At 45.6% G+C, this 14,873-nt stretch overlaps 1 protein-coding gene across 6 annotated transcripts in view; it reads right to left on the reverse strand.

Moving 5' to 3' along the window:
* Positions 1–638: 638 nt before the first annotated feature.
* The window catches only part of LOC119456455 (uncharacterized protein ZK1073.1-like), a 187,279-nt gene continuing 173,044 nt past the window's right edge, over positions 639–14,873 (reverse strand). For all 6 annotated transcript variants that reach the window (XM_037718285.2, XM_037718278.2, XM_037718261.2 and 3 more), the window contains 2 exons: positions 9,810–9,861; positions 639–1,633 (listed from right to left, as the gene is read on the reverse strand). In XM_037718285.2, the coding sequence (XP_037574213.1) occupies positions 1,476–1,633; positions 9,810–9,861 (210 nt within the window). In that variant the 3' untranslated portion in view covers positions 639–1,475. The remainder of the gene's footprint in view (positions 1,634–9,809; positions 9,862–14,873) is intronic.

Raw genomic sequence — 14,873 nt, forward strand, 5'->3', positions numbered from 1 at the left:
CCCTGTGGCGGGTACGCTATGCCTAAGGCCTTTAATCTGACTCTAGCTTGTTGGTAAAACTTCATGGCGGAAAAACAATGAGGAAATCAGGACAAGAAAAAAGAGGACGGCGCCTATAGTGCTGTCCTCTCTCTCTCTCTTTTTTTTTTTTGTCCCGTTTATATTGCGCTCCATTTTCCGCCACGAGGCAGAGTGTCTGATAGACATGTTGAAAACCTGAAATCTACTAGATCGTTTTTCCGGGAGTCTGCAGCATATGTACGGAGTGTGTATGCTGCTCAGGAGGGCAGGCGCCAGAGTTTATGAGGATGCAGAATGCATGCTACCTGAATTTTAGGCATCTTCTGTTCAATATACAATGTTTATGTAATTCTGTTTGTACTGTGTAGTACTTTGATGTTTCATGTGTATTAAAGAAAAAGAAAAAAAAGTGATTGTGACGTAATGTTTAGAGAATCGGGCTGGGCGATTCCGTCCGACACTGGAATCCTTTTTTTTTAGAGGCCCCCCGAAACTATGCTAGACTTGTGTAGATGCATTAATAAGTAAAAACCAGGAGTGGTGGACGGTGATAAAAGGAAGAAGCAGAAGAGCGACAAGGCTGTCGCGCCCCTGCGTGAAGAAAACACCGAGTCCAATTTATTCCAACTTGTATACTTTTTATTGTTTGACTGCAGCTTGCACTAATAATACAGATAATACCTTGTACTGCAGCAATAACTACAGGGTCTGTTCATAAAAGTGCTCGAGGAGATGTTGCCAGTCGTAGTAGGCTTAACTATATAACTAAAAGAAAATTGTAGCCACTTGTTTCTACCACGTCTTATCTCTGAAGCATGAATGCAGCCAAACACTGATTACAAAGGACAGAGCGCGCACAGAAAGAATGCCGGCAATGCATAGTGCGCATGCGCGGGAGAAGCTACCTTGCGACAGCCGCCGTACGGGCGGAAGTCAGTTCCTAGACTGGTGTTATATCATACAGCATGCGTCTCATAGATTACGGCTACAGAGTGGGGAAGGGATATCGGTAAGCGTCTACACACAGATAGGAGCCATTCTTTCTTCCCCTCTCGTGTAAGACGACAGCTTGCCTCCACGAAGTGGCCGCTTTGGCTGAGCTCGAGACAGCCTTGGCACTGAGTGCTGCACACACGAAGAAAGGACAGCGGGCGGGGAACACCGATGGACACACACGATGCATGCAGGCCTACAAAGGGTGTCGTCCCGTCCATTTACCGCAGGGCTGCTCAACTGTCTCCGATTGCCCACCGCTACCTGACGGGACAGGACTCGTAAACTGTTGTAGGGCTTTCCACGTTGTTTGATGGCGTACTTTGGCACGCTTGCTTAGCACGTCTGCCGCCCACAGAGAATGGAGTTAAGCACTGCCGAGGGAAGCATCCGAAAGAAAGGTCAAATGAATGTCCTTCGCGCTCTCGGTACAGCGGGAAAGCAGTGCTTCGGCGGCGGCCTTATTTCTGTACAGCAGTGAGCGAGGTCCTTCTCGTCCGAGGTATGTCGTAGTCCTCCATCGAGAGGGTGTGTCGCCGGCCCACGGCGCCCAGCATTTTGTGGTCGCCTCCGGAAAAGGTTCTCTGTCTTTCCACACCAGGCAAGGTGATAGAGGTCACTGCAAAGTCAGTAAGGCGCACTAAAACACGTGTTCTTTATTCTCTCTCTATATAGTAGGTCTGACGTAAGCACTTTTTCAAGAGCATTTCACAAACAGAATTATATGTGTCGGTGCCCACCGGTCACCCTGCACTGACCAAGCTTGGGCTCGTCGGTGTTCGTTGCAGGCAGGTCGGTCAGCACGTGGCTCATGCTGCGCGCCATGTACGGTAAGCGGGGAGGCGCATGCGTCTACCATAGTATGCCTGATTAAATCAAGCAGGCTAGGTTGATGCCATTAAATCATCATCGTCTGTTGCATCATGCACCGCTTCCGGTGCGCTACGGCACTTTGCATCCATCGCGCTTAAGAATCTGCATTTTAATCGCTAACATATCAATGCTAACACGCCGCTGCTTCGACCCCAGGATCCGTTAGAGAGATTCTGGGAAATGCACAGAGAACTGTGCATAATAATTAGCAAGTTCTGCCAACTTAAACCGTCGAGTCAGCGTAAAAAAACAACATGCACATCCCACAAACTCAGAGTCTTATGCTAAGCATTCTGCAGGGCTGTCTAGCACCGTTTGGGGTTTGCAATGTGTTACCAAATGGCGCAACATGTGCGAGTAGAGCGGGCAATTGTGTGCATGACGCGAACGTGTGTGTGACGACAGCGGCATGGCGACGGATTTTTCGCAATCCAGCAATGAAGCGATACAAACTGGGTCGTTACGACCTGGGCAGAACGCGGTGGCAGTGCAATTGGGCTCATCCACACGGCGATATGTCGCGTAGCGTATCAAAGCGCTGGCTGCAACGAAGCAAGGCCGCAGGGTGCGCTGTCGCACGAGAGTGCTCACTTGAACGTAGAAGGAGTGTGGTAAGGTTGCGATTGCCATGCGTGCGTCTAACTGCTAGAGCACTGAGCTGTTGTAGAGCATAGAGCAAGATGATAGTGCCCATGTCAAGCGCCCAGGAGCCGTGTGCTGCGGCTTTGTATTGGCATCCCCTTTGGGACAGGCTGGCGACAAATGGCCACAAGGTCTCCTTGAGCTAATCAGCTATTGCAGCCAAGCATTTTACCTATCTTTCATCTTTTCTCTCTTCATTACTATCTGTATATTCCGACCTACGCCTGTAACAATCCCGACTCAATCGATCTCTTCCCTGCTTTTGTTCCACCAATACTCTAAAAGTGCCTCGCTTATCTCGACCAAGAAGGTTCAAAGAAATTCTAGAGTGGAGATGATGTTCTAAAAGTGAAGCCAGCCACCGCCATCTTACCGAGGAATCGATTTTAACGTTAGCATGTGGCGGAGAACTGCAAATGTTTTCTTCTCACTTCTATTGGCTTTCAAATGGCCAATTTTGCCATATACATGCTTCTGGATGCGTCTGTGTGTGTCACTGGTTTTAGGATGAAATTTGAATGTCTTGTCAACTTGTACGAGAGATCATGATATCACTACTCAGATATAGCTATTTATATAGATATAGAGATATTTCAGCCGAAACTACAAGCTTTTATTTCTCAATTAGTCTACAGTTTATACTACCAGAGCAAGAACAGTTGAACCGCGACTCGTCTCCATCTAATTTAGCTTGATTTCAAAGGTAAAGTAGGCTCAGGCGCTGGATTTACCTCTGCTGGTAAGAAGCAGCGGGGGCTGCAACTCCAGAATTTTTTATGCTTTAGCATTAGGAGTGTCAAATAGCGGGAAGCCGCTCACATGGTCACACACACACACATATAGATGGAGGCGAAATGCAAAAACACCCGTGTGCTTGCGTTGTAGTACACGTTAAAGAACCCCAGGTGGTCAAAATTAATCCGGAGCCCTCCACTACGGCGTGCCTCATAATCACAACTGGTTTTGGCACATAAAACCCCAGAAAGAACACACACACACACACACACACACACACACACACACACACACACACACACACACACACACACACACACACACACACACACACACACACACACACACACACACACACACACACGCATATATATATATATATATATATATATATATATATATATATATATATATATATATATATATATATGTGTGTGTGTGTGTGTGATGTAATGTTAAGATATTTTTCTCGCATTTACCACTAAATCGCCACAGAATTTTTTAAGGATCTCCTTGATTCCGACCGCAGGCCAGTTAATGATTCCATCCGCTTTTTGAATACAAACACTTCTGGAAGGTGGACGTCCTCTACGGTTCTTGCTGGGTGAATATCTTGGCAATCCATAGTGCTTGACTATGGGTATAACTTCTGTTCAATTGATACCACGCCGTTACTCGTGTCTACAGTATAGATCATAATTCCCTCTTTCTCTGTGCTAAAATAAAAGTCCAGATATGTCGCTTCCTTGCCACACATATTCGAAATTCTGTAAATCCCATGTGATGTCTGCTAGTAGCACTATGTCGTCCGCATACATCAGCCTTGAAACCGTCTTCCTGCTACGGATGTGATAAATCAAAGCCTAATTCACTGTTTTGAAGTCGTTTGCCAATATCATAAGGTGTGAACAACAATGGAGACAGAGGGAAACCTTGCTTTAGTCCTCGATAAATTTCCACTAGTTAGTGGAATTTCGGGCCTCCCCACACAATTTGAACTCGGTTGTTCCTATATATCTCCCTGCGCAGCTTGACGGAATGCTGATTGAGAATACCTCAGCAATTGCCTGAATACTGTCTCGTAAGCTTCCTTAATATTTAGATATAGTTTCCATATAGGTCTATTCTGACCTATTGAAATCTCTATACACTGAGTTAGTATTTAGATATTATCCTCTAAGCGTCTGAACCCATTCTGCCGTTTCCCCAATACGTCCTTTTTTCTCCACCAACTTGGTCAGCTGTAATTTATGACTTGTATTGCCGTTTTATATGGGTGTTTCTTGTAGACTACCCTTAATTAAAAAAAAGTTGCAGTGGCTTAGCTCGGCTATGCCAGGATATACGTAGCGTTAGCAAAGGTTCAGCTGATTATTCTTAGCTTTCCTGGTTGTCTCCTACGCTCAACCGCTAATTGCCAGGCAACTACTTCGGGATCCGATGAGTCAAGCTTCTCCGTTCTTCTGCGCTGTTGAGCAGCATTTGCGCTCTCCTTCTCCATGGCTATACCACACTGGCAAACGCCAGTCAGAAGCGCAGCGGCTCCAGCGCAGTGTCAGACGGCGACTGCACAGCGAGCGCGCGCCGGCGCCAGTGCGTCTACCACGCCTACGACGTCACTCCTCTGGAATGCGCAGACCAGCGGCGGTGAGTCGCGCGCGGCGGCGGCGGAGTGCGCGAGAGATGCCGGCTCCGGTGCGCAAGCCGTGTGACATCACTGATCTTTGCGCATGCGCAGCACGGCTCTTGATGTGCCGCGCGAAACGGGCTTGGCTAGGCCAGTGTAGCTAACGCTACAAAAAAATCACCTATGGCAGATAGCACAATTATAATCCATGAACTGGATTACTTATAGAGGCGGAAATTACTTCCACAAGAAATCAAAATGCGTGATCAAGTAATTAACAAAATCTCACTATTTAAGCGTTTTACAAATGACATACTGCAATTTACGAATTGTAGCCGGCGAGCTTGCAATCCTGGTTTCGAGATAGGCGCCGTCAAACTTGCGGCAAAAATGCGCTGTTGTCTCGCCACGTTTTTCCCAGAACGCAATTTTATGCATTGAAAGAGAAAATTTAATGGAACGCCCATGTATTTCGTCACGCACTTTAAAAATTACCATCTGGAAATTGGTGTCAAGCTGAGAATTGGTTCCAAATGGATACGCCTTGCGAACTCAGCGGCTACGATTCGTAAATTGCAATATGTGCCGTAAAGTAATTCGTTAAAAACCGAATTAGTGTAATTTTGTTAATTAATCGATAACGCATCTACAATTCGTAAATTGCACTATGTGCCGTAAAGTAATTCGTTAAAAAAGTTGTCGCAGTTTCACCTGAAAGGCGAAGCATCAATTGCGATAGCAAATTTGAAGAGAGCTATACGGAGTAATGATAGCAGCTTTATCAGCTGTATAAACTTGGACATGCAGCAGCACCGGCAACACGCAGAACTGTTGTCGACACCGTCGGCGTTTTGCCCGCGTTCGCTCAAAATGCGTGCGGCGTTGGTGACTGTTGCCGGAGCCTCTGATATAAATAGGCACTTGGTGCCGCTAAAGGGACTTTAGGTGCCGCAGCTAAACGTCGCCTCCCTTCCCTCCCCCCCCCTCCCCCACGGCCTGTCGCGCGTCGGAAGAAGACACGTTTGCTCTACATATATGGTGATTGTAGAGGAGGAAAGAGACGCCTAGTTCTGCAGCCCTTAAGGGAGCACAGCGCAGAACGCGCGTTTGTTCTCCGCCGTGCGTTCACTCCCCGTGAAAGCGCGCGTCCCTCGCGCCCTTTCACTTGCACATACAGCGTTTGGCGCGCGGCGACGATTTCATCTCCATTGACGTCATACGGAACCTCACGGCGACGGCGACGGCGACGGCAGAAATCTGCTTTTGAGTGTCCATATAATTGCTATCGCAATAAAACCGAATTAGTGCAAGTAATGTCCCGCTCTTCGAGTGATCCAGTTCAAAGAGTAGAATAGTGTTACCTACCACTGGCGGTTTTTAAAAATCCTGTATAGTCTAAACAAACGAACAAACACCCGGTATATTACCTAACGTTACTATACTGACGTGCACCAGCGCATCTGGTCTTTATCACCTTTGCCTTTATAGATAAAGCTCATGCTGCTTTCACGCCAGCAAATCGGAAATTTTCTTCTAAATCACTTGCTTAGTGGCACTACTCTGCTGTACCTTGCTTTTTGGACCCAGCAGTTTGATCAGATATATTGGTATTTTATCAGGCATTGCTGCCGTGCTATTAGTGATTGTCTTGTGCATTTTTCAAGCCAAGCTTGTACTGGAATCGAACCACCCACCTGCGACACCACCACACTAACCGATTCAGCCACTGCCATACACAACCTTTAAAGCGGGTTATTATATGCATAAAAAAGTTGCAGTGGCTTAGCTCGGCTATGCCAGGATATACGTAGCGTTAGCAAAGGTTCAGCTGATTATTCTTAGCTTTCCTGGTTGTCTCCTACGCTCAACCGCTAATTGCCAGGCAACTACTTCGGGATCCGATGAGTCAAGCTTCTCCGTTCTTCTGCGCTGTTGAGCAGCATTTGCGCTCTCCTTCTCCATGGCTATACCACACTGGCAAACGCCAGTCAGAAGCGCAGCGGCTCCAGCGCAGTGTCAGACGGCGACTGCGCAGCGAGCGCGCGCCGGCGCCAGTGCGTCTACCACGCCTACGACGTCACTCCTCTGGAATGCGCAGACCGGCGGCGGTGAGTCGCGCGCGGCGGCGGCGGAGTGCGCGAGAGGTGCCGGCTCCGGTGGCTCCGGTGCGCAAGCCGTGTGACATCACTGATCCTTGCGCATGCGCAGCACGGCTCTTGATGTGCCGCGCGAAACGGGCTTGGCTAGGCCAGTGTAGCTAACGCTACAAAAGTAGACGCGGCGCCCGCAGATGGCGCGCGCGATCACGCCCAGTCGCGCCCCCTCCCTCGGAAAGGGTTCGCTCGCCTAGCGTCTGCCGGCAGATGGGGAGGCCGCGTTTGGTTCATATGCCGAAGAGCAGGCTGCGTTGAAGGAACGGCAGCGGGCCCGTGAAACTAACCAACCCCTTCCCTAGGGTTGGACCCCTGTTCCCGGTAGGGGAAGGGTTTAAATTTTTTTCAGCTAAAGCTTGAAATGTTAAACTTTTTTGCCCTGAGGCTTGTTTGTTGCTGGATATGGTAGAGTGCGGACTACGCTTTCTTTCTTGCAAAAGCTATCACTAATCACGTATCTTATGTACCACAGCGCGTCGTCTCCTTCGAAGATGTTACCGTCTTCATCTCTTATAAGCGTTTGCGAATTCTTATTTGGTGCTCCTAGTGCAGTTACATGGTTCCAGAGTAATTTTTTTGCGCCTTTCTCTTTTTTGAGAATGTCATGCACCCAACGTTCACTCGTACATTAAATTTTTTCTTGCACTAGTTGACTCGCAGCCTTCCCCCCCCCCCCCCCCCCCCCCCCCCCGATAGCTTCTCCATCTAAGCAGTACCTCTTCTTCGTGTAATCCCAACTTTTCGGCTTCTCTGTGATCCATAGACGCCTGCTGACGTTCTTCTATAGATTGCGTTATTTCCTTGTTCCACCACTTGCGTGGTTTCCTCTTTACACTCCAACAATTTTTTTTAGCCGTGTTTGTCTGATCTCCTTCTGCACGACGTCTACCAGTTCCTTATATTCCCACAATGCTGTAGGATGCGCCTCCATTTTCTTTCCATGCTTTTTGTTATCTCTGCTATTTGTTTTGCATTCATTTTTAAGCATTTTGCAGCTTTAGCTTCCTGTCTTTAGTCTTCTCACAAAAAACAGCATCCTCGCATCGCTTAAACCTGATTTTTCTAAAAACGTGTTCCCATTAAAAAAATTTGGTGGTATAAAACACCACGTGCTTGTGTGAAGACCACATCAGATCAAAAATGCGGACTCAAAAATATGATAACTTTTACAGACAAAGCTTCATATAGTTAGCAGCAGAAATTAGATTTCTAATAAAAATTAACTAATTAGTTTGTAATCAATGACTTCTGGGGGCATGTTATATTTGTAAACTTGAATTAAGGCAATACACAAAGCACAACCACAGCCGAAAGTACTGCGCCTTGCAAAACGTATTGTTGGGCTAGCTGGTACATTATGACAGCAAACGGCCGCCAGAGGGCGTGAGGGACAAGAACTTACAAGAATGGCAAGAAAGAAATTAGAAAGGGAAATCTATACAATAACACAAAGCCTTGCTATTTGAGGCTCGAGCTGATTGACTAAGGACAAAAACACACCGGAGCAAATATTCGCAACTAGATGAGGCATGTGTATGCTGCAGCGAAAATCCGGAGACAGCTCGGCACATCCTAATGAATTGCGAAGTGATTCACCCAGCGAGACCCGTAGCTAATGTACACCTTCCAGAAGCGCTTGGGTTTAAGGTGGACGGAAGCATCAACCGGTCAGCAGTCGAGATAAGCAAGAGACTTGGCGAAAAAAAAAAAAAAAAAGCAGGAATCGATGAAAAAGATGCGACTGGATCCGTTACAGGCATAGGTAACAAGGTACAAGGTACATAAGTTTTGAGGAATAGAAAAAAAAGATTAAGAAGAGAAAGAAGATTAATGAGATGTATACAAGATGCTAGAATGAAAGGCATGTATAGCATAGCTGATTAACTCAAGCAGGCTCGGTGACTATTAGTCACACTTCAAAGGGGATGCCAATAAATCATCATCTTTAGACGATTTGCAAGGTCTTGCAAAGAAAGTACATCTGCAGCGAAATGCATTGCTGTTCCAGATGCTTCTGCTCTGGGGAAAAAGGATTGCGGAAAACTGTTAACTAGAACACCAACGCATTTCACGGCACACTAGCTTCTCGAAGCTGGTGCTGGGCGCGAAGTGAACGGTAGCGGTTTACTTCAATTGTGCAGTTAAACGATAGCTTCTAAACTCATTATTTAGAAGTTATAAAATTTTGTTAATTAATTATCGTACTGACATTATCGCGCAAATGCTTATATCCGCCATTGCTGTGCAGCTTGGTGAGCAGAAGTTTCTGTCACATTATCAGCGATAAACGTGGTACGGAGACAGTGAGTTGGGTTTCATATAAAGGCCAAGAGAAGTGATAAAGACGATGCCCGTGTATGGCATTTGATCTGCGGCTGTTGCTGCGTATTGTGTCTTACGTGTAACCCGGCAGCCCATATGGCGGCGGATGTGGAATCCTTAGCGGCCGCACCTGAAGGGGCCACCCCCGCTTTGGCGCCACGTTCCTTGGGGCCGACTTCTGCGCCACCATAATTCCGTGGCGGAGTTGAGCGTCTGGCACCTCAGAAAGACCGAACGTTACATACCGGTTTCATCGGGGTTTGAACGGTGTGACTGACTATAATCCTTGACTGTAATCGCGTAAAAAAGTTGGCTGCTCGAACCTCAAATTTGATCATTGCCGTAACCACGTGTATAGCGAGGTGGCCATGCGTCAACAACTCTGTGGCGGAGTGCAAGCCACGTGACATAATTATGAAAGAGCACAAGAAGAAGGCACTTACGGAATCCTAATCCTTTGACAAACAACAAAAGGCTTTGGGCGAGCTTCTCAGGCTGAAATTGAAAGTGTCAACACAATGAGGGGTGGCTGGGTTAAATGCGACATACCATAAACACTACACATGTGTAAACGTCAACTTCTATCCCAAATGAAAATACTGGTTCGTGAATATCGTTACAAAAGTTTGTTACATTTTCTTTGGTTAAATCCGATAATTATTTTAATCCCATTTTCAGCGACGTTGTCTCTAGACTGATGGCATTAAATATGGAAAACGACAGAACAGATGGAATCCAACGAATCGGTGTTGTTGTAACAGCATCGTTTCTTGGGCGACCGATGACTCCGCACTTCTCCTCGCCTCCATGAAAAAGCGCAGCGGATGTTTACGAGTGCTTTCGCTTCACACCTCCTGCACCGCTTTTCACCCTCGCGTGTAATCGAAAGGAACGGGGATTTAAGTGTCGCTGCATATGAACAAAGAAAACAATTCTTGTGAATGTGAAAATTACACCTGTAATCTCTCTTGCGCAATGTTTGAAAATTAGGCAATTTTGATAAAACCTTCGCGGCGCTTGCGTCTCCATTTATTATAAATGGATGACGACGATATAAAGTTCCTAAAGCTAAACACTTTGACGTGCTTACTCATGTTTGTAATAAAGTTACATGGCCGGAAGCAAGGCTCTGGTGCAATGAAATGAACTGCTTGCCATAACGTCGCGCAAAAGCACTTCCCGGCGAATCCGATGGCAGAGCTCGCCGTCTTAATCGCGGGTATCAATCCTCCCGTTGATGTATAGAGCCTCTCGTGTAGCAGTTTGGTATAACGGGCAAAAAACCCGTCAGCTTCTGTCGTCGTGCGTTTTGCTAAACAATACCAAGAGTTTTTAATCGCCAAAAATAGCCCTCATTTCCATGCATCAAGTTAGTTCTGCTGTAGCTTAAGAGGAAGTTTGAGCTCGGGCCCAACTCCGACGCAGCCTATTCAAATACATGTAAAACGCGGAAATGATTTTCTGACATGAACCCAGGGCCAATTTTAATGAAATTTGTTGCATTGCAGAAATAAAGTAAACTTTTAATTAGCGCAGGAAGCGGAATATTGATCTAGGGCCTTAATTTTTTACAAATATTGCCGGAAATCGCTAAGTTTGAAAAAAAAAATAGTATGTTTACCAATCCGTAACTCTGCGCCAAGAACAGATATCGCAGTTTTCCAAGCTGCACCCGTTAGAACATCCAAAGCGGACAAATTTGATATATTAATTTGTATTTTACGTGAACTTGGTATAAGGGTTTTGCAAATGTTGTACTCACGTGATAGCGGTGTACTTAAAAGCCATGTATAATACACGAATTTTGTCTGCGTTAGATGTACTATTAGATGCCAATGACAAAATTGTGATATCTGTTTTCATTGCTGAAATACAGAGTTGCAAACTCAACAGCTGCGTTCTTGGAAAATTTGCAATTTTTAGGCATTTTTATGAAAAAGTTGGCGGCGTAAGTAAAAAATCCACTTTTAACAGTCACTAGACTACCTTTTATTTTAAATGCAACAAACCTCATCAATTTTGATGCAGTCGTCGCCGAGAAGAACGAATTATACTTTTCCATGTGGTCGGTCCCCGAGCTAAAGTTTCCTCTTAACTAATTGCCGTAAGGTACGCATATGCATTTCTCTACATGGCTTTATTTTACTGCTTCCCAAATATTGCTGGCGACCAGTAAATGTACAGGTACACTAAATATACTTGTCACGCTGTACGAGACTGCGCACTTTACTTCGGAAATGCTTCAAGAGCGATATCGACAAAGAAGTAAAACACGAAAAATAATAAGACTCGTAATATGGCTGCGAAAGAAAGCATCAAATATTGCAATACTGTACCAATATATCCCTTGTACTTTACCATATGGGTATGCATGCAAGTATGACTATGAACTAAGCATTTCCAACAGAAGGATAATCCACCTTCAGGTGGCAACACTGCTTTGCATTTGTCATTTATTTCATTTACACGGCACGACAGCGCCATGCGATCATCTTTCGACAACATATTGGGTTATTTAATACACTTTGTATAATTTTGCGAATGAGATAAATGCACAGAAAACTCTCAATTGTCAACCGTGTTCGGCACAATTCTGAACGATATCTTATGGTGGGTTTGAACACCGTGTCGAACCGACAGCGTCTGTTCAACTCAGGATTCAGGTTGGTTGAAAGCAAATAGGAAGGTACACCAAAGCTCGACTACCTCCACATTCTATGGGCTTTTGTGCCTTGCGCGCCGCCATTGTGTTCGCAGTTCCGTATTCGCTGTTATGACGGCCGCCGCCTTTTTGATGAAGTCACGAGCCTCCACTGCTTAGGGGCGCTAAGCCACTGCGTTTTACTGCTTTCACTCAAGTTTCTTTTACTGGATGGTGGCGCGACTTGTGTTGGTCCTTACCAGCAAACACAAATGGACAATGCTCAAGTAAATTTTTATTCGTGATTCATGCGAGAGAAAAATACACCACAATAACTTTTTGTCGACCAACCTTTTGTTTTAGTTGAACACCGAATTTGTTCATTAACATATGCAAGCTGATTCACCTAAAGTATCTTATTTGATTGGAGCGCAAAAGATATTAGTGGAACTTCCTGGCACGGGGGAAAATGTAAAGGTCATCTTTAAAGCTAGGACGTATTCGAAATTATATACCATATTTGACAAGCTATAACTAGACAAGCCCTGTGATCCTCTTGTAGTTAGCGCTGCTGCTTGTCAAATATGAACTTCCACCAACTCGCCCAAGTTTCCCTGCTGTCATCACCATCACCATCATCAGCCTATATTTATGTCTACTGCAGGACGAAGTCATCTCCCTGTGATCTCCAACTACCCCTGTCTTGCGCTAGCTGATTCCAACTTGCGCCTGCAAATTTCTTCAATTCATCGCCCCACCTAGTTTTCTGCCGTCCTCGACTGCGCTTCCCTTCTCTTGGTATCCATTCTGTAACTCTAATGGTCCACCGGTTATCCATCCTACGCATTGCATGGCCTGCCCAGCTCCATTTCCCCCGCTTAATGTCAACTAGAGTATCCGCTATCCCCGTTTGCTCTCTGATTCACACCGCTCTCTTCCTGTCTCTTATGGATGATTATAATGTTGGCGTTCTTCCAGCTTTCTGGTACACGAAGTCGTGAGGCATTGCGTATAAAGGGCCGTAAGCGTTTCAAGTATGATATATCCTCCATCTTTGATTAAATCGACTGTTATTCCATCTTCTCCAGCAGCTTTTCCCCTGGTCATGTCTTTCAAGGCGCTTCTAACTTCATCACCAGTTATAGAAGGAGCCTCTGTATCTTGTTCATCACTACTTCGAGTGAAAGTAGCTTGGCTGCTCTGGGAATTGTAAAGGTCAGTATAGTATTTTCTCCGCTGCTCTTACTATGTTATCGAAATTGCTGGTATTACCCTGCTTATTTTTCAGTGCATACATTTTGCCTTGTTCTATGCCAAGTTTTCTTCTCACTGATTTCATGCTGCGTCCATATCTTACCGCTTCCTCAATCTTTTCCACTTTATAATTTCGCATATCTCTTACTTTCTTCTTGTTGATCAGTTTCGACAGTTCAGTGAATTCTATCCGATCTCTCGAGTTCGACACTTTCATGTTTTGCCGTTTCTTTATTAAGTCCTTTGTTACTTGGGAGAGCTTACCTACTGGTTGCTTTGGTGCCTTACCTCCTACTTCAATTGCTGCTTCTGAGATCAGCCTAGTTACGGTTTCATTCATTACCTCTATGTTGTCTTCATCTTCCTGTTCTAAAGCTGCATATTTGTTTGCGAACACCAGCCTGAATTGGTCTGCTTTTACCCTTACTGCGTATAGGTTGGCCTGTTTCTTCTTGACTAATTTTATTCTTTTTCTCTTCAAATTGAGAGACATCCTAGACCTCACTAACCTATGGTCACTGCACTTTACCCTACCTAACACTTCTACATCCTGCACTATGCTGGTATCGGCAGAGAGTATGAAATCTATTTTATTCCTTGTTTCTCCATTAGGGCTTTTCCAGGTCCACTTCCTGTTGCTGCGCTTCCTGAAGAAGGTATTCATTATCCGGAGCCTATTTCTTTCCGCGAATTCTATCAACATCTCTCCTTTAGTGTTCCTAGAATCGATGCCGTAGTTGCCAATTGCTTGCTCACCAGCCTGCTTTTTCCCCACTTTTGCATTTAAATCGCCCATGACTACAGTATACTGAGTTTGCACTTTTCTCATTGCTAATTCAACATCTTCATAAAACTGATATATTTCTTCATCATCGTGACTGGAGGTTGGGGCGTAGGCTTGTACTACCTACATGTATTCTATACCTCCTATTCAGTTTTATTACGACGACTGCTACCCTCTCATTGATGCTGTAGAATTGATAAATGTTGCCGGCTATGACATTTGGACTAGAAATCCTACTCCGCATTCTTTATTACCTGGAAGCAGAGGACATGGCCGTTAGTCAGCACTGTATAAGCCTCACCAGTTCTTCTAACCTCACTAAGGCCAATAATATCCCAGGCAATGCCTGATAATTCTTCAAATAGCCCTGCTAAGCTAGCCTCACTCGATAGGGTGCGTGTGTTGAACGTTGCCAGGTTCAGTTTCCACTGGCGGCTTGTCCGGACCCAGAGATTGTTAGCACCCTCTGCCGCGTCGCAGGTCTGACCGCCGCCTTGGTCAGGTGCTCCGCAGCCGCTGGGGACTGAGGGCCATGGGTTAATTGTAGGAGTCATGAGGGAGGTAGTGGCCGAATACTGCACCAGGGAAGCCAATTCCTGTTCTGGTGAGCGAGTGACTTTGTTGAAGCTTAGTCAGCCTTCCTAATTTGGTTGCACCTGGACTAGTATAGCCCCACTAGCTCTCGGTGATATTTTTTTGCCGGTGTCAGGTGCCACTCCATGCCTGAAAATGTAGTGGACTGGAGGATGATTCGAACTTACGACCTTAAGATTAGAAGCCGGGTGTTCTACCTCTGCTCCACGTCACCACTCTCTGCTCTACTATACT

The sequence above is a fragment of the Dermacentor silvarum genome, chromosome 1 (genome assembly GCF_013339745.2).
Source record: "Dermacentor silvarum isolate Dsil-2018 chromosome 1, BIME_Dsil_1.4, whole genome shotgun sequence".
In the NCBI taxonomy this organism is placed as follows: Eukaryota; Metazoa; Arthropoda; class Arachnida; order Ixodida; family Ixodidae; genus Dermacentor; species Dermacentor silvarum.